Source organism: Myotis lucifugus, unplaced genomic scaffold (genome assembly GCF_000147115.1).
Source record: "Myotis lucifugus unplaced genomic scaffold, Myoluc2.0 scaffold_40, whole genome shotgun sequence".
Lineage (NCBI taxonomy): Eukaryota > Metazoa > Chordata > Mammalia > Chiroptera > Vespertilionidae > Myotis > Myotis lucifugus.
The window spans coordinates 574,182-594,816 of NW_005871088.1; the positions used below are offsets into that span (position 1 = coordinate 574,182).

Here is a 20,635-nt window from a genome sequence, read left to right on the forward strand (position 1 = left end):
AGTTCAAATACCCAGGGAGCCTTTTGCCGAAACGGCCTGTGAGTGGGATTCTGCTTCCCAATTGCCTCACAAGTTTCAAGGTTCCACCATGGCCCTTGACCTTGGGTAGGACTAGACCAGTGGTCGGCAAACTCATTAGTCAACAGAGCCAAATATCAACAGTACAACGATTGAAATTTCTTTTGAGAGCCAAATTTTTTAAACTTAAACTATATAGGTAGGTACATTGTTATTAACAATTAGGGTACTCCTAAGCTGGCCTTGGCTAAAAACGTCCTCAGTCTGATTGAGGTACGTTCGCTGAGGACCCCTTCCAACTCTCCATCCACACTCGTATACTTGTCTATCTCCTTTCTGAAAACCGACTTCTGCGCATGGGCCACGAAGTTTCAATCACACTGTATGTGCGCGCCCACACGTGGTATTTTGTGGAAGAGCCACATTCAAGGGGGCCAAAAGAAACCACATGTGGCTTGCGAGCTGCCGTTTGCCGACCACTGGACTAGATTGTCTCAGCAGAAGGTCCCATAGCAGCTACTACCAGCTCCTGTCTGAGGACCAGATCACCCCTCCCAACCAGGGGACTGGGGCAAAGGCTAGGCAGGTCACCAGCTGCCAGTTGGGGAGGGCTTAGCCAGAGGTCCTTCCACCAGGGGCTCAGGACCCCCAAAAGGATCTCAGAATATCAACTCCCTGGAAGTCGCCAATGGGGTGGTTCCCATCTGGCGTTCAGCAAGTGATGCAAGAGTGAATCCTTTTGGCCAGGTTTCCTATGCACCACCCCCAGAGGAAGAAGCAGAACCAACTGTGGTAGCCCTGCTGTTGGGTGGGGTGATTTTGCTACGGTATAGCCAGGGGTAGGGAGTGCTCATGACAAAACAAGGGGAGAATTCAGCACACCTGCCTCCTTCCCCCCGCCTCCTTACCCCTTTACTCTAGTACCAAAAGCTGCCTCCTCCATCTCTGCCTGGCAAGTGCGCATGCCCATGAAGTGCCAGGTCATGGTTGCAGGGGGAGGCCTGTCCAATTCCATCTCTCCCAGGAAGGCCCTCAGAGCCAGCTCTTCTTTCCCTGGTGTTGGGGACCAGCCCCAGCAGGTTCAGGGGTTCCCAAAGGTGTGGACTGAGTCGGCAAAGAAGGAACGACACAGAGACAGCCTTCAGTTGATCAGCAGCCTAGTCAGGACCTCTAGCCAGGATCTCCAGCCAAAGTTCTGGTCGGGATCTCCAGCCAAGTTCTGGCTCTAGGTTCTCTTGCCAAGTTCTGTAGTCAGGTTCTGTCCATGTTCTCTCGCTAGGTTCTCCAGTCAGGTTCTCTTGCCATGTTTTCTTGCTAGGTTCTGTCGCTAGGTTCTGTTCCTAGGTTCTGTGTCTAGGTTCTCTGTCCTGTTGTCTTGTTACATCTGTATTTATACCAGTTGATTTTAATCCTGTCAATTTCTATTGCAAAGGTTAGGGCGTTTCTTATCTCCATTCCAGGGAGTAAAGATTATGTAGCTTAAGCGTGATTGTAGTTAAAGTGATTAACTACCCGCCTGGCACTTAGTTAAGAGGTTTTATCCCCTCCCTAACTTCAGGGAAAAATCCCTACCTGGGAAAACAACCTTTCTAGGAGAGGTGACCTTGGTTAAAACACATAGCGCTAAGGGGAGCAAACATATTAAGAACAGTATGCCATATATGCCAGGTCCCTTGAAACATGTTGTGCAGATGTTTCTTCTCTGCAGCGACTGTGTCAAGCAGCAAGGATGGACCGGCTCCCGGCACCCTGGTGTTCACACCCTGGGTTCCTGGTGTTTTGTATTGTGTGGGGTCCTATTGATCTTGACACTGGGAGCCACAGCTCTGTCTTTGTCGCTGCACCAACTCTGACCTGAATGAGCCCAGGGGCCTCCACGGGGAGAGGCAGGCACATGTCCTTCAGATTGGAGTAACGGGGGAGCAATGCCAGGGGGAGGGGTACAATGCGGGCCAGCTGTGGCCAATGATCTGTGGGGCTGGCCCCAGAAGGGGCGGGGCCTGTGCAGATCTGTCAGGCGTGTGACAGATGACTGGATGCTTAACCTTCGCAGGGTGTAGAGGTTCTTCCCATCCACCCTCTGCTGTCCCAACACACATTCACCTGCCTCAGGACAGCCTGCATGGCACTCCAGAAGGCAGGGCCACACCAGTTGGTGCTGGTCTCTAATGGGCTCACCACTCATCAGTCTCCTGGGGAGAGACCCGTGAGGGGAAAGGAGTGTTGTCAGTTTTATTTATCTATCTATCATCTATCTATCTATTTATTTTTATTGATTTCAGAGAGGAATGGAGAGGGAGAGAGAGAGAGATAGAAACATCAATGATGAGATAGAACCATTGATTGGCTGCCTCCTGCACGCCCCCTACTGGGGATCGAACCTGCAACCCTTCAGTCCACAGACCAACACTCTACCCACTAAACCAAACCGGCTAGGGCTGTCTTTTACAAATTAAAGGCAAGACCCTCCACCAGCAAAAAGATTACAACTCACTTCATTGCAGTGTTCTGGAACAGAACCCACAGTATCTCTAAGGTTTGCCTGTACCACACCTTCTCACTGGCCAGTCTTTTTTTATTTTTATATATATGTTTATTTCAGAGAGGAAGGGAGAGGGAGAGAGAAATAGAAACATCAATGATAAGAGAGAATCATTGATTGGCTGCCTCCTGCACGCCGCCCCACTGGGGATCAAGCCCACAACCCAGGCATGTGCCCTTGACTGGAATCAAACCCGGGACTCTTCAGTCTGCAGACCGATGCTCCATCCACCGAGCCACACCGGCTAGGAATATATATATATATATACATTGACTAGAGAGAAATATCAATGAGCTGCCTCCTAGATGCCCCCCACTAGGGATTGAGCCTGAAACCTGGGTATATGCCCTGACCAAGAATTGAACCAGCAACCTTTCGGGGTGCATGGGACAACACTGGACACTCAACCAACTGAAATACAACCGGCGGGGCAAGGGAGGTCAGTCTTATTCTCAAACATCACAAAGGGCATGGGAAGGTCAGTCTTCGGCAGGAACTCATGCAGTGCGGACTCACAGTTGCAAGGGAGGCCCAGTCCAATTCCATCTCTCCCAGGAAGCCTCCCAGGGCCAGCTCTTCTTTCCCTGGTGCTCACTCTGCCAGACTCCTGGTGTCTCATATTGTGTGGGGTCCTACTCATTGTGACATAGCTCTGTCTTCCCTACTCCACCAACTCTGACCTGACTGAGCCCAGAGGCCTCCACGGGGAGAGGAGACATTATGACATCAAAGACCAGCACACATATACCCTGGCAGGTGTAGCTCAGTTGGTTGAGTGTGGTTCCATACACCGAAAGGTCCCTGGTTCAATTCCCAGTCAGGGCACATGTCCTGGTTGGGGGCTCAATCCCCAGTAGGGGGTATGCAGGAGGCAGCCAATAGATGTTTCTCTCTCCCTCTCCCTTCCTCTCTCTCTAAAATCAATAGAAAACATATTTTTAAAAATTAAGACCAGCAACAGCAGTAGGAGCTGCAGTATAGGGCCATGCCCAGGCATTAGGATCTCTCTGTTCCAGCCGCGTTCTGAAGCTGCACTGATGAGGTGAGAGGCCCACTTACACCCCTGGCCTGCAATCCAACCAACCCAGAAGTCCAAGCTCCTCCAAGTCACACTGGGAGCCCAGGGCTCTCAGGCAATCTGGCCCCCGGACTGCCGCCTCCACATAATTCCGCCCTTGGCAGGGAAAGTGGGGGACAGTTGGTCAGCCAGCCTTGCTCAGTCATAGAGCTACGAAGACCACATCTGGGCACTGGCAAACAAGTCTGGAGAACTTGGAGGGCTGGAAGGCAGAGGGGCCCCGGGATGCCCACTCTTTTTTTTTTTTTTTAAATATATTTTATTGATTTTTTACAGAGAGGAAGGGAGAGAGATAGAGAGTTAGAAACATCGATGAGAGAGAAACATCGATCAGCTGCCTCCTGCACATCTCCCACTGGGGATGTGCCCGCAACCCAGGCACATGCCCTTGACCGGAATCGAACCCGGGACCCTTCAGTCCGCAGGCCGACGCTCTATCCACCGAGCCAAACCGGTTTCGGCAGGATGCCCACTCTTACCTGCACAATTGCTGTATGGTTTTTGAGCTGCCTTGTATTGACCTTGACCACTAAAGCGGTTGATGAGGAGCTGGTTCATCCAGAGGAGTTGCCCACCCTGTGGGGTCAGAGGTCAGAGGGGCCTCAGTCCAGGCACTTCCAGCTGTCCCCTCTCTTGCTGTACCTGAGCCCCATACCCTTGCTGAGGCCATCCCCCTTGGTCTCTCTGCCCTGCCTAGCCCCCCACCCAACACACACACTAGGACCCCTTTCAGGATTCAGGGGGAGGTGGTTGAGGAGGGAAAGCCGGCTCGTGTTCCCCAAAACACCCACCACAACCCCAGACCTTCCAGCCAGCTAACCCAGTACAGTATTTCCCACCAAGAGGTTACTGTATTGAGCTGAGGGCTCCAGCAGCGGCAATCGCGAAGTTCAGCCACCAGAGGGTCTCAGCGAGCCCTGAGCGTGAAGGCGGAGCCCGAGCGCGGGGCCGTGGTCTAGCGATGACCAAGCCACGCCCCCACATCGGGCCCCGCCCTCAGGCCCTACAAAACCCCGGAGGAGGGGATGGGTGGGGCAAAGCTGGATCAGCTGAGTGACAGTCACGGGACCGGGACCCGCTCCGTTTGGCTTCTTGGAGGAGAGGTAGGGATGAGGTGGGGGGCGTCTCTGAGTGTGGCAGGCCCGTGGTGGGATCCGTGGCGGGTAGATCCCCGGGGTTGTTGGGATCAGTCCTGGGGCTGGTCCCCGGCCGGAGGACAGCCCTGCACACGGGTGGTGGTGGGGTGGACCCCAAGGGCTGGGTCCCCAAGCCCAGGAGACGGGTCAGACAGCCCACTCAAGCCTGGGGTGTCTTGGGCACAGAAGAGCCCGGTGAGGAGGCTGGATACCAGGAAGATGGGGAGGTCGGGTCTGTCGGGGAGCTGAGCCTCCAAGTCCTAAGTTTCCCCCAGGACATGGAGAAGGAACGAGAGACTCTGCAAGCCTGGAAGGAGCGCGTGGGGCAGGAGCTGGACCGCGTGGTGGCTTTCTGGATGGAGCACTCCCACGACCAGGAGCATGGGTGCGCCTTTTCCTTCTGGTCTCCTCAACATGGTCTTTGCCCCCCCCCACCCCCCCCCGCAGACTCAGATCTGCTGGGCCCAGTGGGCTGTGGGGTGCAGGCCCCTTCTTCCCTTTGCTAACTTTGTGTCCCACAGGGGTTTCTTCACCTGCCTCGGCCGCAACGGGAAGGTGTATGACGACCTCAAGTATGTCTGGCTGCAGGGGAGGCAGGTAAGGATGTGCTGAGGCTTGCAGCTCCCCCAGGGGCATAAGCCAAAGTCAGGCTTACGGTCCACGCATGCATACACACCCACACCACAAGGCCTGTCATCTCAAAACACTATTCCTCTCCGGACAGGGCATCTAGGACTCCCCCTCATCCCAGCCCTGAGGTCCCTGCTGCTCCCCGCTTAAGGCGTGTTCCCTCTGCCCCTCCAGGTGTGGATGTACTGTCGCTTGTACCGCAAATTTGAGCGCTTCCGCCGCCCTGAACTTCTGGATTCAGCTAAAGCAGGTGCCCCCTCCCTGCCCCATCTCCCCAGAAGTTACTCCCAAGTTTACTCAATAGCTCCTGTGTGCATACTTCCTGCGGGTGGAGGGCGGGGAGAACGGGAGGGGGGAGTTTGTGGGTCTAGAAACAGTGATGGAAGGGGAGGCATTGTCCTCACCTGAGTTCTAGCATGTCAACTTCCCAACCACCAGGTGGCGAATTTTTGCTGCGCTACGCCCGAGTGGCACCTCCTGGGAAGAAGTGTGCCTTTGTCCTGACGCGGGATGGCCGCCCGGTCAAGGTGCAGCGAACCATCTTTAGCGAGTGTTTCTACATCATGGCCATGGATGAGCTGTGGAGGGTGACAGGGGAAGCACGTTACCAGGTGTGTGGGAGGAAGGCTGTCCTGAGCGTCTCTGTGCTCTGGCCTGTCCTGGGCATAGCCACGTGCATTCCCACTCTGCGTCCAAGCCCTTCCCCTGGCCCTGTCTGCAGGCCGGATCTGTTCATGGTAATCCTTCTTATGGGCCCCCGGGGCTCCAAGGCTGCTGGCAATACCCTCCTTATTGCACTGTTGTCACTGTGTGCCTAGGGGCGTCCCCCAAAAGTCTTGTTCACTTCTGAACTCCCCTCTCCTGGGCACAAAGGGGCCAATCCTTGCCCAGCTTCCACCTGGAAGGGGGCCTCTCCCTCCTCCTGGGGCCCCTTGTGCTTTCAGACCCAACCTCACTGCCTGGGAGTGGCCTATACCCCCAGACTGGGGGCCTCTGAGTCAGGGTGGGGCAGATCCACCCTGGCCCCCCACACCCAACCTGGGGCCAGGCCCGGAGGGGGCCCTGGGTGGAGAAAGGTGTCCTGTGAGTGGGCGGGCTGGATGGGATGCAGCCTCAGCCTGGGCCTCCCCTCCCCTCCCCCCACCCAGAGCGAAGCTGTGGAGATGATGGATCAGATCGTCCACTGGGTGCGGAAAGACCCATCGGGACTGGGCCGGCCCTGGCTCCCAGGGGCCCCAGCCTCAGAGTCCATGGCGGTGCCCATGATGCTGCTCAACCTGGTGGAGCAGCTCGGGGAGGCAGACAAGGAGATGGCGAGCAAGTACGCGGAGCTGGATGCTTGGTGCGCCCAGAGGATTCTGCAGCATGTCCAGGTGGGGGCGGGAGGCTGATGCCAGCTGCCAGACTGGGGCATCTCCCACTCCGGGCCCTTCCTCCGCACACACCCACCCCGATCTGGGCTCCAATGGTCCCCTTCAAGATAGGGAGGCTTGCCCTAGCCGGTTTGGCTCAATGGATAGAGCAGTGATGGCGAACCTTTTGAGCTCGGCGTGTCAGCATTTTGAAAAACCCTAACTTAACTCTGGTGCCGTGTCACATATAGAAATTTTTTGATCTTTGCAACCATAGTAAAACAAAGACTTATCTTTTTGATATTTATTTTATATATTTAAATGCCATTTAACAAAGAAAAATCAACCAAAAAAATGAGTTCACGTGTCATCTCTGACATGCGTGTCATAGGTTCGCCATCACTGGGATAGAGCATCAGTCCTCGGACTGAAGGGTCCTGGGTTCGATTCGGTCAAGGGCAAGTACCTCGGTTGCAGGTTCAATCAATCCCCGGGCCTGGTCAGGTCAGGGCTTGTGTGGAAGGCAACCAATAGATGTGTCTTATCAATGTTTCTCTGTCTCTCCCCCTCCCTTCCACTTTCTAAAAGTCAATGGGAAAGTATCATTGGGTGAGGATTAACAAAACAAAAAAAATGATAGGGAGGCTGGGCCCAGGACCCTTGGAAATGTGGAGAGCCCAGGGAGCTGGGTGGGGCCGAGGGCAAGAGGAAAGGAGGGTGCCAGAGCCTGGGACACATCAGAGAGCAGGAAACCAGCCAGACCCAAGTCCTTCCACGCTTCTGTGGGCAGCCCAGCCCGTCCAATCCCAGTCCTCTTCAGTGTTTCACCTTTTCCTTCTTGGAGGGGGGAGGGCAGGCCTAAAGCAAGGGTTGCAAGCTTTCTGGACTCCTGGGAGTGAACTGGCCCCTCCTCAAACGCACCTCTGAGCCAGGCTTACCCAAGCTTGCAGATTATGGAGGGAAGGAGGGTCTTTCTGGTTGGATGGTGGGGGGCTGAAGGCAGAATTCCCTTCTCTTCCCCTGGCAGAGGGATGGGCAGGCTGTGCTGGAGAACGTGTCAGAGGATGGCAAGGAACTCCCCGGTTGCCTGGGGAGACACCAGAATGCAGGTGAGGAGCAGGGTGGGCCGGGTGCCACCCAGGAGGAGGGAAGTGACCAGCCTTGGTTCCTGGGCTTCAGCATGGGGACTGCCTTCCTCCTTCCACCCTCTACCAACCAAGGACCAGGCAAAGAAGGGGTGATAGGCCTCCCAGGCTGGGGTGTCAGCAGGAGAGGCAGTCTGGGGTGGGCTGGGGGGTGAGTTTTCTGCATGGGAGAGGCTGTTGGGTGGGGCAGGGAGCTCAGAGCAGCTCCCACTGTTAGGGAGGAAGGCAGGCACAGTGGTCAACACAGGGCTTGAGCCTCCCTGCGTAGGGGAGAATCCACTGCCTACCTTACCCTGAGCCTTCACCAGGCCACGCACTAGAAGCTGGATGGTTCCTGCTCCGTCACGCCACCCGGAAAGGTGACCCTGAACTTCGAGCCCACATTATTGACAAGTTCCTATTGTTACCTTTCCGCTCTGGATGGGATCCTGACCACGGAGGCCTCTTGTACTTCCAGGATGTGGATGGCCTCTGCCCTACCCAGGTAGGAATGCGCCCAGGGCCACATGATGCTAACCTATTCTAAGCTTTCTGTCCTGGGTAGTTCATAGCTGCTGCCATCACCTATTTCTTTTTTAAAAAATATATATTTCTTTATTGATTTCAGAGGAAGGGAGAGGGAGAGAGAGATAGAAACATTAATGATGAGAGAGGATCATTGATTGGCTGCCTCCTGCACGCCCCCTACTGGGGATCGAGCCTGCAACCCAGGCATGTGCCCTTGGCTGGAATCGAACCTAGGACCCTTCAGTCTATAGGCTAATGCTCTATCCACTGAGCCAAGCTGGCTAGGGCGCCATCACCTATTTCATAGAGAGGGACTCGGGGCTCAGCACTGAACTTGCCCAGTGTGACCCCAGTGGTAAGTTCTCGACTTCTGTGCCAGTGGTCCTCAACCTTATGTGCATAGGGAGGCCACTAGGGAGCACAGACAATGCCGATGCAGAGACGCTTGTCCCCTTCATCTTTGAAAAGGCTCTCTGGGTGATTTGTTTTAGTAAAAGTTTTCAACGTTTTAAAATATATTTGTATTGATTTCATAAAGGAAGGAGGGGGAGAGAGATATAGAAACATCCATGATGAGAGAGAATCATTGATCGGCTGCCTCCTGCACGCCCCCCACTGGAGATCGGGCCCACAACCCGGCCATGTGCCCTGACCGGGAATTGAACCGTGGCTTCCTGGTTCATAGGTCAATGCTCAGTCACTGAGCCATGCTGGCTGGGCTCTCTGGGTGGTTTTAAGGTGTCAGCAGGGGGAACAGATTTGCTCCCTATGTCTGTTTCCTCTCTGTCTTGATCCTGCTGAGATCTGCAGAGGGTGGCTGAGTGTCCGAGGGGCTTTAGACAGACTGACAAGACAGACATGGTTTCAATTCCAAGGTTAAAGAGAAGCCTGACCCACCCCTGCCCTTTGGGGTGCATTGGCTCAAGAAGCTAGTCCTGCCCTAACCGGTTTGGCTCAGTGGATAGAGCATCGGCCTGCGGACTCAAGGGTCCCAGGTTCGATTCCGGTCAAGGGCATGTACCTTGGTTGCGGGCACATCCCCAGTAGGGGGTGTGCAGGAGGCAGCTGATCGATGTTTCTCTCTCATCGATGTTTCTAACTCTCTATCCCTCTCCCTTCCTCTGTGTAAAAAATCAATAAAATATATTAAAAAAAAAAGAAGCTAGTCCTATTCTGAGGAGCCTTTCGAACCCCCAGAGATGTCCATCCTGTGACTAGGCTCCAAGTGCTTGGGCCAGAGGGAGTCAGAGCCAGGACCTGAAAGATGAGGGTGACCTTCCTGCTGAGACAGGTGTTGGGCGGTGGGACGCAGGGCTCTCAGATGCTACCTCTGCTCTGCTCTCAGCTGGAGTGGGCCATGAAGCTCTGGTGGCCGCACAGTGAAGCCATGATTGCCTTCCTTATGGGCTACAGCGACAGTGGGGAACCCTGCCTTACTGCACCTCTTCTACCAGGTGGCTGAGTACACCTTCCGCCAGGTAAGTGCTGCTTCCTGGTCCACAGCCCTTGATGGGCTGGGCAAGGGTGTGGAAGAGACAGTGGGCAGTCATTCTTCCCTGGGCAGGCCAGGGCCAGGCTTTCCTGGGCAGTGGGAGAAGGCTGGGCAGGGATAGGGTGGCTCATCCCGCACCCCCTACTCTCTGCTTCATTGAATGTGGTCCCTCAGCTGATCTGAGAGTTCCTGGAGGTCCCCCCAGTGCCCTCTGTTTAGTCAACAAAGCAGTCCCTGCTCCCCTGGAGCTCATGTTTCAGTGGGGAGGGGGGGGACACAGACTATAAACTAGTGAACAGGCAAGCACAGATGGCGATGGGAACTATGGAAAATAAAGCAAGGTCAGGGGCTGTGGGAAGGAATAATGGTGGTGGGGGTGGTCTGTACAGAGTTATTAGCTTGTCTGATTTAGGCATTACTGGGTCCTGGGCCTTCAGGAAGAGACTGTGGGGCACAGAGCCAGAGGCTGTAGCTGTCATGCTGGCCAGTGAGGGTGGGGGCCTGGCCTGGGGTGGGAGGTGCAGTGGACAGATGATCATAGTCTAGTTAATTGGGAAGGTCTGGGCCATGACTGTTTGGGTGCCATAAGAATATAGATGATACTGGAAGCCAGGAGACAGAGTAAGCTTTTAAAAGTACAGGAGAGGAGGGAATAGGAGGGCCCAGCAAAGGAGACAAGAACCAGCAGGGGGTCTTGTTCTCAGGTCCACGGACTTTAAAACTGGAGGGAAAATTACATCTTTATTTTTACTAAGCACTAACTGAAACCCAGCATTTACTCCCATTATGAATGGAGGCAGTGACCACAGTAGCAGCGCCTAACTTTGTCACCAATAGAAGCCCCAAATATGTTCATGTTACACTGTACTTAGAGAGGCATCTCAAGTATAGCACAAGCTCATCACTACTTCCAAACCAGGAAGTCATGAGACTCAAGGCTATGTCTTTAAAAATATTTTTTAGTGATTTTTTTTTGTCTTCCTTCTGTCAAACCCTGAGCCAACCACTTTCCCCAGGCTGCCTAGGGAGGTATAGGAAAAAGAACATACAGGGCAGACAAGACACGGGAAAAAGAACTATGGGAGGTGGAGACAGCTCCTTCACATGGCGAAGAGGAGGAGAAAGGCCACCATCAGGCAAAAGAGCCCCATGGCCTCTGAGAGGGCAAAGCCCAGATGGCGCAGGAGAAGAGCTGTTGCTTCAGAGAAGGGTTCCTGGCATAACCAATGATGAGGCTCCCAAACACAGTCCCAATTCCAGCCCCAGAGCCTGCCACCCCTACTGTGGCAGCCCCAGCCCCAATGAACTTGGCTGCTGTGTCGATGTCCCTTGAAATGGCACTGGTTTGGAAGCTGCGGCTAGAAATAAGCGAGGTCAGGGGACGCGGGGCTGCCAAGCTGCTGAGGCTCTCATCTGTCAGTGTCTCTGGTCGTTTCAGCACCACTGCAGACATTGACCGGCTCAGCTGAGAGGTGCTCCGGACCAAGGAGGGGGTGGACACAAACTTGGTGCAGGCATACAATTTCAGGGGATGAGGGGAGCTGCTCCCAGTGCAGAGAAGACAGAGGGCGGCGGGGCTGGAATAGCGAAAGGAAGGGTTTGCGCATGCGCCTAGTGATTTTTTTTTAAGGGAGAGGAAGGGAGAGGGAGAAACATCGATGTGTGAGCAAAACATCAATTGGCTGCCTCCTGCACAGCCCCTACTGGTGATGGAGCCTGTAACCCTGACATGCGTCCTGACTGGGAATTGAATTAGCACCCCTTGCATGCAAGGGATGACACCAACTGAGGCACACTGGCCAGGGGCAAGGCTATACAGTGGGGCCTTGACTTACGAGTTTAATTCGTTCCGTGACGAACCTCGTAACTCAAATTACTCGTATGTCAAATCAAAAAGTGGCCCTAACCGGTTTGGCTCAGTGGATAGAGCGTCGGCCTGCGGACTGAAAGGTCCCAGGTTCGATTCCGGTCAAGGGCATGTACCTTGGTTGCGGGCACATCCCCAGCAGAAGGTGTGCAGGAGGCAGCTGATCAATGTTTCTCTCTCATCGATGCTTCTAACTCTCTATCCCTCTCCCTTCCTCTCTGTAAAAATATCAATAAAATATATTTTTTAAAAAAAAAGTGAACGAGTGAGACACATGATGCTGGGCTGATGTAGCGGTGGGGTACCTGAAGCTGGCTCGTAACCCGAATTTTAGCTCGCAACTCAAAGCAAAAAATCGGCCGAGAGATGGCTCGTATCTCGAAAAACTCGTCGGGACACTCGTAAGTCAAGGCCCCACTGTATCTTAATACTGAATGCATTCATGAAGAACATGTGTTAGAGGCCACCAGTTTAAACTGTCTGAAGTTACAGTTTTAAGGAATATATTTCCAAGAGATAGAGATGGCATTTGAACAAGATAGTGTTTCTGTTATCTCCAAGCAGGGTTCTTGTTGGTTTATCCCCTAGTGTTTCATCTAACAGCCTGTGGCCCTTTCCCTCAGTGGGTTAAACAACTGCAGACTTTCATCCTTCCCACCCCCCTGGCAGGAAGGGAAAAAGGGAAAGCCCCTCGCTTTTATCTTTGACCACTATGCTGAGCACTGATCTTGGAGCCTTGTTACCTGGGGTCAACCGCAGCTCTGACCCGGGTCGCGGTGCAGTGGGGCAGTGAGAAGCCCTTCCCCAGGCCTGTCTCATATGGACAGCTCCTGTAGGTGCTGGCTGTCACTGTGTCATTGTTATTCCAGTTTCGCGATCCTGAGCATGGGGAGTGGTTTGGCTACCTAAACCGAGATGGGTCGGTTGCCCTCACCATCAAGGGAGGTCCTTTCAAAGGTGAGTGGGAGACTGGGTGGGGCCTCGGGAGCTCTGGAAATTTGGTTGACCCCGGCCCTCCCAACTCGCCATCTCGCCTTTCCCCGCAGGCTGCTTCCACGTGCCGCGGTGCCTAGCCATGTGTGAAGAGATGCTGGACGCTCTGCTGAGCCGCTGAGCCCCTGTCCCTGTCCACGCCCCGATCCCTGCCCAGGGCGCCGGGTCCCCACCTGCCGATCCCGCCCGCGGAACCGCAAAATAAAGCTGAGCCTGTTCCTCTGCCCGCGAGTGTGTGTGTGTCTGTGGGGTCGAGGGAGGGGCAGCCGCCGCGGTGGCCGGAGGACACCTGCCCACCCGGCCAGTGACCCGCCAGCCCACGGTCCGATCGCCCCGAGCATTTGCCTACCCCCGCCCCGCCCACCGACAGCCCCGCCCCGGCCCCCGGCCCGCCTCCCCCATTGGTCGTGCGGCCACGAGGGCGGGCGCAACGGCAGCACTTCCGGCCTGTGGACCGCCCGGTGCGCACCGCCCCTTCCGCCGCCGCCCCCGCGAGCCCGAACCCGGCCCCGGCCCCGGCCCCAGCCCCAGCCCCAGCCCCAGCCCGGGTCCGGCCAGCAGCAGCTGACTGCGCGTTCACGATCCGCTGGGAGCCGCCATCCTCGCCGCCGTCATGAACATCCGCAATGCGAGGGTGAGGGTCCGGGGCGGAAGACTGTCCGCGTGGCGTGGGTGCGGGCTGGGTGGCCGCGTGCGCATGCTCTTGAGGGGCCTAGAGTCCCGGGCCCGGCCGCCCTGTGCGGGGCTGGTGAAGGCCATCGTGCCCGTGGGGCTGGACCTACACGAAGAGGGGGCCGCACCTACCCGGAGAGGGGGTCGGGGCTGCAAACCCCGTCTTTGCGGGATGTCGGGGCTCAGTTGGATGGTGTCTGGGAGCTCCCCTTGCACCCACATTCATTCCAGGAACAGGCGATTTTTGCACAGTGGCTGTGGGCCAGACCGGTGTAAAGACAGGCCCGCCCAGCCCTGCGGGGGTAAGGCGGGCGGGAGCGAGGCGGGGCGGTGGGTGTGAATAGACAGACAGCGAGCGGGCTTTGACAGGACCCAGGCCTGCTTAGTCACTGCAGCCCCTGGTCTGACCGCATTCCCCTGCCCTCCTCCCGCAGCCAGAGGACCTGATGAACATGCAGCACTGCAACCTGCTGTGCCTGCCGGAGAACTACCAAATGAAGTACTACTTCTACCATGGCCTCTCCTGGCCCCAGGTGGGCAGCTGGATTTGGGGACTGGGGACACGAGGCGTCAGTTTGGGAGGAGTGGGTGCTCTCAGCTGGGGTGGGGAGCTTAAGGACTGGGCCAAGGGAGGGGCAGGATTCCCACCTGTGTCTGTCCTCTCCCTGCCTACGACAGGGCAGAGTGTGGAATGGGGAAACCAAGGCACTTGGCCTGGAGGTCAGGAGCTGTTACTGAACTTACCACTGGAGGGACTTCTGTCTGTCATGCACACAGCGAGCTATGGGACTAGGTGGCTGCTAAGGGCTCCTCACCTCTGACAGGAAGTTGTTCTCTGACTTCTTTCTCCTCCCCGTCACCCAGCTCTCTTACATCGCTGAGGATGAGAATGGGAAGATTGTGGGGTATGTCCTGGCCAAAATGTGAGTTACCAAGGAGGGAAAGAAGCCTGGTGTGGGAGCTGGGGGATGGGGCATGGCTCTTCCACAGGGGTGGGGGCACCAGCACTGCACGTGTCTGGTGGGTGCTGCCTGGGTTGTTTTTTTAAAATTAATTTCTAGACTCTTTTAAGTTCAGTTTTCAGTTAAAAATTTTTAATGTATTTTTATTGATTTCAGAGAGGAAGGGAGAGGGAGAGAGAGATAGAAACATCAATGATGAGAGAGAATCATTGATCGGCTGCCTCTTGCACGCCCCCTACTGGGGATCGAGCCTGGAACCTGGGCATGTGCCTTGACCTCCTGGTTCATAGGTCCACGCTCAACCACTGAGCCACACTGGCTGGGTTAGGGTTAGGGTCAGAGTTTTTCGGGTCTATCCCCAGGAGAGGGATTACTGGGTTGTGGTCATATGGTAGCTCTATTCTTAAATTTTTGAGGAATTGCCAGACTGCTTTCCATAGTGGTTGTACCAGTCTACCTTCCCACCAGCAGTGGATGAGGGTTCCCTTTTTTCTACAGCCTCTCCAACACTTGTCATTGCTTGTCTTGTTGATAATGGCCACTCTAACAGGTGGGAGGTGGTATCTCATTATAGTTTTGATTTGCCTATCCCCAGAATGTCATTTAGCTGCGATCAGAAACGAGGTAGCCTTTTCAGATTGGCTTCTTTCACTTACTAATGTGCATTTAAGGTTCCTCCATGTCTTTTCATGGTTTGCTAGCGCATTTCTTTTTATCACTGAACCATATTCCATTGTACTCCATTGACACTACACATGTCTTTTGGCTGCGGTGAGGGGTTTGAGAGTCCCAGCTCTCCTGCCACCCCAGATCTGGGGCTACCTCCTGGCACATGGTCCTGCCATGCGCATGTGCCGGGAGGTGGGGGTGGCTACATCTTCACCAGGCTCCTTGCTAACCTCTCTCCTTTCTTCTTGATCTAGGGAAGAGGACCCAGATGATGTGCCCCACGGACATATCACCTCACTGGTGCGTAGGGCCCACGCAGGCTTTGATGGGGGTGGAAGTAGGGGTTAGTTGGGGCAGCCCTCAAGCTCCTAGCCTTCTTCCTCCAGGCTGTGAAGCGTTCCCACCGGCGCCTTGGCCTGGCTCAGAAGCTGATGGACCAGGCCTCCCGAGCCATGATCGAGAACTTCAATGCCAAATACGTCTCCCTGCATGTCAGGAAGAGGTGGAAGCCGGGGCCGAGGGAAGGGAGGAGTGGGGAGAAGATACTGTGTTGATGTGGGTCTTGGGGGTGCCCTGGCTTTTGGAGAAGATCTGGGGAGTGGGATTAGTGGGGAGGGGGCACTAGGAAAAGGGGCAGGACCTCGACGTGCTGTCCCTGCCTGGCCGAGTCTGTGCAGCTCAGCAGTCCCTTATTCCCCTGCAGTAACCGGGCCGCCCTGCACCTCTATTCCAACACCCTCAACTTTCAGTAAGTAGATCTAGATTTTTCTAATGGAGTGGGGTGGTCCCAGGTCTGGCTGGCTCATCCATGTGGCTGACATGGACTGAGCTGCCTTCCGGGCTTGGGGGGCAGGGGCAGCTGAGATGGGGAGCAGGTCCTGGACTCCACACACATTGCCAGGGTGCCTCCTCCATTCTCAGTGGCAACAGCACTTGCCTGCTGCCATCTGCCCAAGGATTGTGTGATGCAGGAGGATGTGTGGTGTGTCTTGCTGGGTGGAGGAGCGATTGCTTGATGGTGGCCGAGAGCAGATGATGGGCAGTGTGGTGAGGAGCACATGGGCTACTCGGGAGTATACATGAGGGCTCAGGACATGAGCAGAAGCCTAGGAATAGAACTCAAAGTGGCCAGGTACCTAAAAGCATCCAAGTGGGACCAGAAGAAAGGAGAATGTGCTGCTACAGAAGCTTAAGCACATCCAGGTAGGATGTGCTGTCAGCCTGGGGAGCAGAGGGACCGCAGCGGTCGCCAACCGGGGTTCCGCAGACCACTGGTGGTCCGTGAGATCCGAAAGGTTAGCGCCCGCTGACCCAGAGCCCTAGGCATCCTGGTGGATGAGGGCGGGTCCACTCAGGGACATTGGAGTCTCTGTATGCCCGGCACAGGACAGAGAGACCCTGGCAGGGAATCGACGCATCCAATCCATGATGGCAAAAGCTACTTGAAAGTGAGGCTGGGTGGGCTGTCCATGTAGGAACCCCCTGAGACAGGACTCAGCCTCAGTTTGGTGGAGGATGAGAAGGGACTGTTGTGAAGGGCATTTGAGGAACAATATTTTTTTTTTCATTTTAATAATTTACTTTATTTAACCCAATAAATCCATATTCTTCTCATTTGAACAGGTAACCAATATAAGAAATTATTGAGTTACTTTACATCCGCTTTTGTTTTGCTAAGTCTTTAGATTCCGGTGTGTTTTACACTGGCAGCACGTCTCAAGGGGCCACGTGTCTGGTGGCCACCTATGGGACCTGCTGGTCTAGAGTTCCCATGTGAGGCTGTGCAGGGAGGCACGCACGATTCTGGGTGGGCTGCATTCAGATTTTTTTAAAAAACACATTGAAAAGTTCAGGGTAATGCAACTAGAGCAGAGCACATGGCCCTGCAACACCTCCATCGCCTCGGTGGGGGCGTCAGGGCCTGGGTGGATGTGACAGATGTGAAGGGCAGAGGTGCACCTGTGGGCCTCCTGTCCTCCCCACAGTGATAAAATCTGAGGAGCAGTCTTTGATCCAAATGCTGATACCTCTGATCAACCATTCCAGGGGCTTAGGTATGGCAGGGACTTTCTAGGCCATCGAGTCCAGGCCCCCTTTCAGTGGCAGATGCCCAAGTCTGCAGGCACACCTCCAGTGAAAGCTCAGCCCCTGCACTGCTCAGGCCAGGGCCACGCCTGGCAGTGCCTGGCAGGAACAGAGGGTGCAGCACCCTCCTCCCCGTTCCAATTGCGAGGCATAGGGACCGACAGTGCATTCTCGGTAAGTGACAGGGAGCAGGGCAGGGAGGGAGAGGATGGTTAAATTCAGGGCTTCAGCTCACAAGAAACCACAGAAAGTTCTTGGTAACCAGGTTAGGATATGCAGGACCATGGCAGGACCCGGGGAGTGGGGAGAGGGATAAAGGTGCTGGGTACTACTTACTGCTTGACAGAGCAGAGGGAAGGCTGTGTTGGAAATGGGGCTTGTCTACAAAAGGGTCCTTTGGGTGGAAATGACATCTTGCCCCACTAGCATATGACGCCAGAAAGCTGAGGAGAATTTGACCCCTGATTCTCGGGTTGTCCTCCTTCTCTCCAACCCCTGCCCACAGGATCAGTGAAGTGGAACCCAAATACTACGCAGATGGGGAAGATGCGTATGCCATGAAGCGGGATCTCACCCAGATGGCCGATGAGGTAAGTCTCGGGGGGGGCCAGGGCCACAGTCCCCACAGATAAAGAAGAGCAAGGTAAGTAGGGGAGCCCCTGCTGGAGGGAAGGTGAAGCTCCCAGGGGCCCTGAGACAGTAGGAGGCCTGTGATGGGCTAGAGACAAGATGGATCAGGTGCTAGCCATTGTGACTACGTTGCTGGGAGTCATGGTGCTCATCACCTGTTTCCCCAGCTGTCAGGGAGCTGGGCCTTGTCAGGGCTTTGAAGGAGGCCACAAGATTCCATTCTCAGGAAGAAGCCTGTGCCACTCTGAGGCGTGGTGTGAGAGGCAAGGGAGGGAGGCCCCTGGATGCACTGAGAATGAGGGCTCCAGGATAGCAGTGGGGGCCTGGGGACAGCCATGGCCTTCCCCAAGGCTCAGGGGTAAGACAAAACAGGGCTGAGGAGAAAGTCAAGTCCTTCAGCAGCCCAAATGAGGGAGGCATGAGCATACTCCCTTTACAGGAGAGAAAACAGCCCCAGGCAGAGCAGAGCCAGGATTCAACTCAATGCGGGCCTGTGTTTCCTACCCTGGCCCTGCTGCCTCTCATTTTACCCTCTGCCCCCAGCAAGTGACAGACACAGGCTCCCTTGGGCAGCCAGAGAGGGCCTACATGGTCTGGAGACTTAGGTCCTGTCGTCTTCCTCCTGCTTCTCCCTGGGCTCCTGGTGGCAGCTGAGGCGGCACCTGGAGTTGAAGGAGAAGGGCAGGCACACAGTGCTGGGCGCCATCGAGAACAAGGCGGAGAGCAAGGGCAACTCATTGCCCGGCTCAGGAGAGCCCGGTCGTGAGGAGAAGGGCCTGGCTGCCGAGGACAGCGGTGGTGACAGCAAGGACCTCAGCGAGGTCAGCGAGACCACAGAGAGCACCGATGTCAAGGACAGCTCAGAGGCCTCCGACTCAGCTTCCTAGAGCCTCCTCTCCCTGCCCTGGCCCTCCCATCCTCACCTGAGGTTACACAATAAACTTCACCCAGGGGGGGGTTTGTGTGTGCGAGTGTGCGCGTTTGTGGGGGGTTGCCTCTCTCAGGCCCCTCTGTGTCCCTGTGGGGCTGGACCTCACGACCCTTTGGCACAGCGCATCCTGGAAAGTCCGAGTAGCTTCGTGTGGGCTTTGGAGGTGGAACTCCCAAGTCTGATGGCTTTCAGCATCTTTGGGCGCTAGGGAGGGAGACCTTGGAGTTCTGGGAGCCACCCCCACCTTGGAGACAGATGTTCTGCCTTCTGAGCCCTGCTCTTCACTGCCTTGCTGGGCTTTAGATGCCTAAGTCCAACTGCTCATCGAGCTTCTCCACTGATGTCCTATCTGGATAATGGCCCAACCAGCTACCCAGTTGCTGAAGTTCTGGCAACTGTTTTTGATTCCTCCGTCTCCTGCATCCAAAAGGTCAGTGGGTCCTGTGTCCCTTGAATCTACTTCCTAACCTAAGCCTTAATTTAAAAATAATTAATAGACTTTATTTTTAGTAGTTTTAAGTTTACAGAACTGAGCAGATAGTGTGGCGTTTCCACACACCCCATCTACCCCCTCTGTTTCCCCTATTAACATTTAGTATTGTGTTACATTTGTTACAATTGATGAGCCAATATTGATACATTATTAACTATAGTCCAGGGTTTACATTTCCCTCTATGGATTTTGACAAATGCATACTGTCATTTCATGCAGAATATAAGCCTTTTATTTTTCACAGCTTCACTATAATCCCCAAATTTGTTCCTGTGCCCTTTTTTCTGGCTGCAGCGCCATCACTTGCTGCTCCTAGCCCCAGAGCAGGCTGTCTGGGCTGCCCACCTCCCAGGGAAGCTCAGCACTCCTGAGCTGTCACTACCTTATGTCCCTGCTACTGCAGATGGCACGCTATTCCCCCTGCCTGGCTGAATTTTTCGCCATTGGGCTAGAGCTCGCTTCTCATTGGCTGGCGCCTGACACGTGATCAGCAGGCAGCCGGGGGAGCTGAAGCTAGGGGGCGGGGGTAAGGTCTGAGGGTTGCGTCTGCGCATTGCCGCTCGCTCGCTGGCTCCGGCGGCGCTTTGTTCTGATTGGCTCCGTTACTCGCTCCGCCCTCCGCGTCTGGCGTCAGTCCCTTCTGGTTCGCAAGCGGCGGCGGGCTTCGTTCCCAGGCTCTGACTGGTCCGGCGGCGGAGGCAAGCGTCCACGGGCGCTGCCTAGGCCGCGCCCCAACGGTGGTGGGAGGGAGCCGGTGGAGGTTTGCGCGGCGCCCGCCTTCCTCCTTCTGCCCAGCCCACAGGGACCTAGCACACCCTTTGCCCTCGGTGCCCTGTTCCCTTGCGGGCCCTTGAAGCTCGGCCGCCCCCAGGCGGTTGAGTTTCCTGGGCGGAGGTGGGAACTGCGGGGGGGGGGGGTGTGGGAGGGAGGGGGAGGGGAAGCCACAGGCCCGAATGGCCCTTGGGGCCCAGCACTTCCTCGCCTCTGCAGCACCTTCCTCTGGGAGGGGCCGCTTCCATTCCTATGAACCGAGCTGTGGGTGGAAGGCTGATGGAGGGAAGGCAGGCTCCCTTACCCTCTCGCCATGTGGCTGGGATACGCTGCTGCGGGGGCGTTCCACCTCCCCCCCGCCCCCCAGAGCCTATACACTGAGGTGCAATGTTAAACTTCTGGAGAGCTGATTTGTAGGTAAATAAGAGGGGCCTCACGGCCCAATTCTTGCTCTGATGTGGACTGCTTGTAACAACCTCCCCTTTTATCTCATCTCCCCTCTGCTCTGTCAGCCATGCAGCAGATCTGACCACGTCAGCCCTGTGGTCACCCCTCAGGACCAAGTGTACACTGCACTCATTAACAGGTTTAGCAAGGTCCCGCAGATCTGGTCCCTGCCTAATGCAGGATAATGGGATTTTGAATTCTCTGGGAACAATAGA

The 20,635-nt window shown here is 55.4% G+C and overlaps 2 protein-coding genes and 1 pseudogene across 4 annotated transcripts; 2 read left to right on the plus strand and 1 right to left on the minus strand.

The window, feature by feature from the left end:
- The first annotated feature begins 4,033 nt into the window (after positions 1-4,033).
- Positions 4,034-12,986, plus strand: RENBP (renin binding protein). The gene is given in 12 exon segments (XM_014454876.2): positions 4,034-4,741; positions 5,050-5,159; positions 5,296-5,371; positions 5,579-5,654; positions 5,843-6,015; positions 6,553-6,777; positions 7,784-7,865; positions 8,210-8,385; positions 9,754-9,834; positions 9,836-9,886; positions 12,637-12,724; positions 12,814-12,986. Coding segments are annotated over 12 exon segments (1,368 nt in total). The 5' UTR covers positions 4,034-4,663; the 3' UTR covers positions 12,966-12,986.
- Positions 10,809-11,590, minus strand: LOC102420526 (annotated as a pseudogene).
- Positions 12,987-13,253: 267 nt separating the features above from the next.
- On the plus strand, positions 13,254-18,736 carry NAA10 (N(alpha)-acetyltransferase 10, NatA catalytic subunit). Of its 3 annotated transcripts, XM_023753016.1 has the most exons (9): positions 13,254-13,394; positions 13,664-13,734; positions 13,867-13,965; positions 14,297-14,355; positions 15,318-15,363; positions 15,450-15,565; positions 15,767-15,811; positions 17,654-17,738; positions 18,429-18,665. In XM_023753016.1, exons 3-9 carry the CDS (start codon positions 13,879-13,881, stop codon positions 18,663-18,665), a joined length of 675 nt encoding a protein of 224 aa, XP_023608784.1. In that variant the 5' UTR covers positions 13,254-13,394; positions 13,664-13,734; positions 13,867-13,878. The 3 variants fall into 3 exon arrangements, with proteins under 3 accessions (XP_023608784.1, XP_006087739.1, XP_023608785.1); XM_006087677.3 differs by lacking the exon at positions 13,664-13,734 and having other exon boundaries at positions 13,269-13,394; positions 18,429-18,736; XM_023753017.1 differs by lacking the exon at positions 13,664-13,734 and having other exon boundaries at positions 13,374-13,394; positions 18,322-18,446.
- Positions 18,737-20,635: the final 1,899 nt, after the last annotated feature.

What these genes read in the sequence shown, in the direction of transcription:
- NAA10 (XM_006087677.3), top strand. Translation starts at nt 13,374, where the DNA reads ATGAACATCCGCAATGCGAGG. An exon ending in TGAACATCCGCAATGCGAGG is followed by an intron (nt 13,395 to 13,866) that starts GTGAGGGTCCGG and finishes CTCCTCCCGCAG; the next exon opens with CCAGAGGACCTGATGAACAT. An exon ending in ACGGACATATCACCTCACTG is followed by an intron (nt 15,364 to 15,449) that starts GTGCGTAGGGCC and finishes TTCTTCCTCCAG; the next exon opens with GCTGTGAAGCGTTCCCACCG.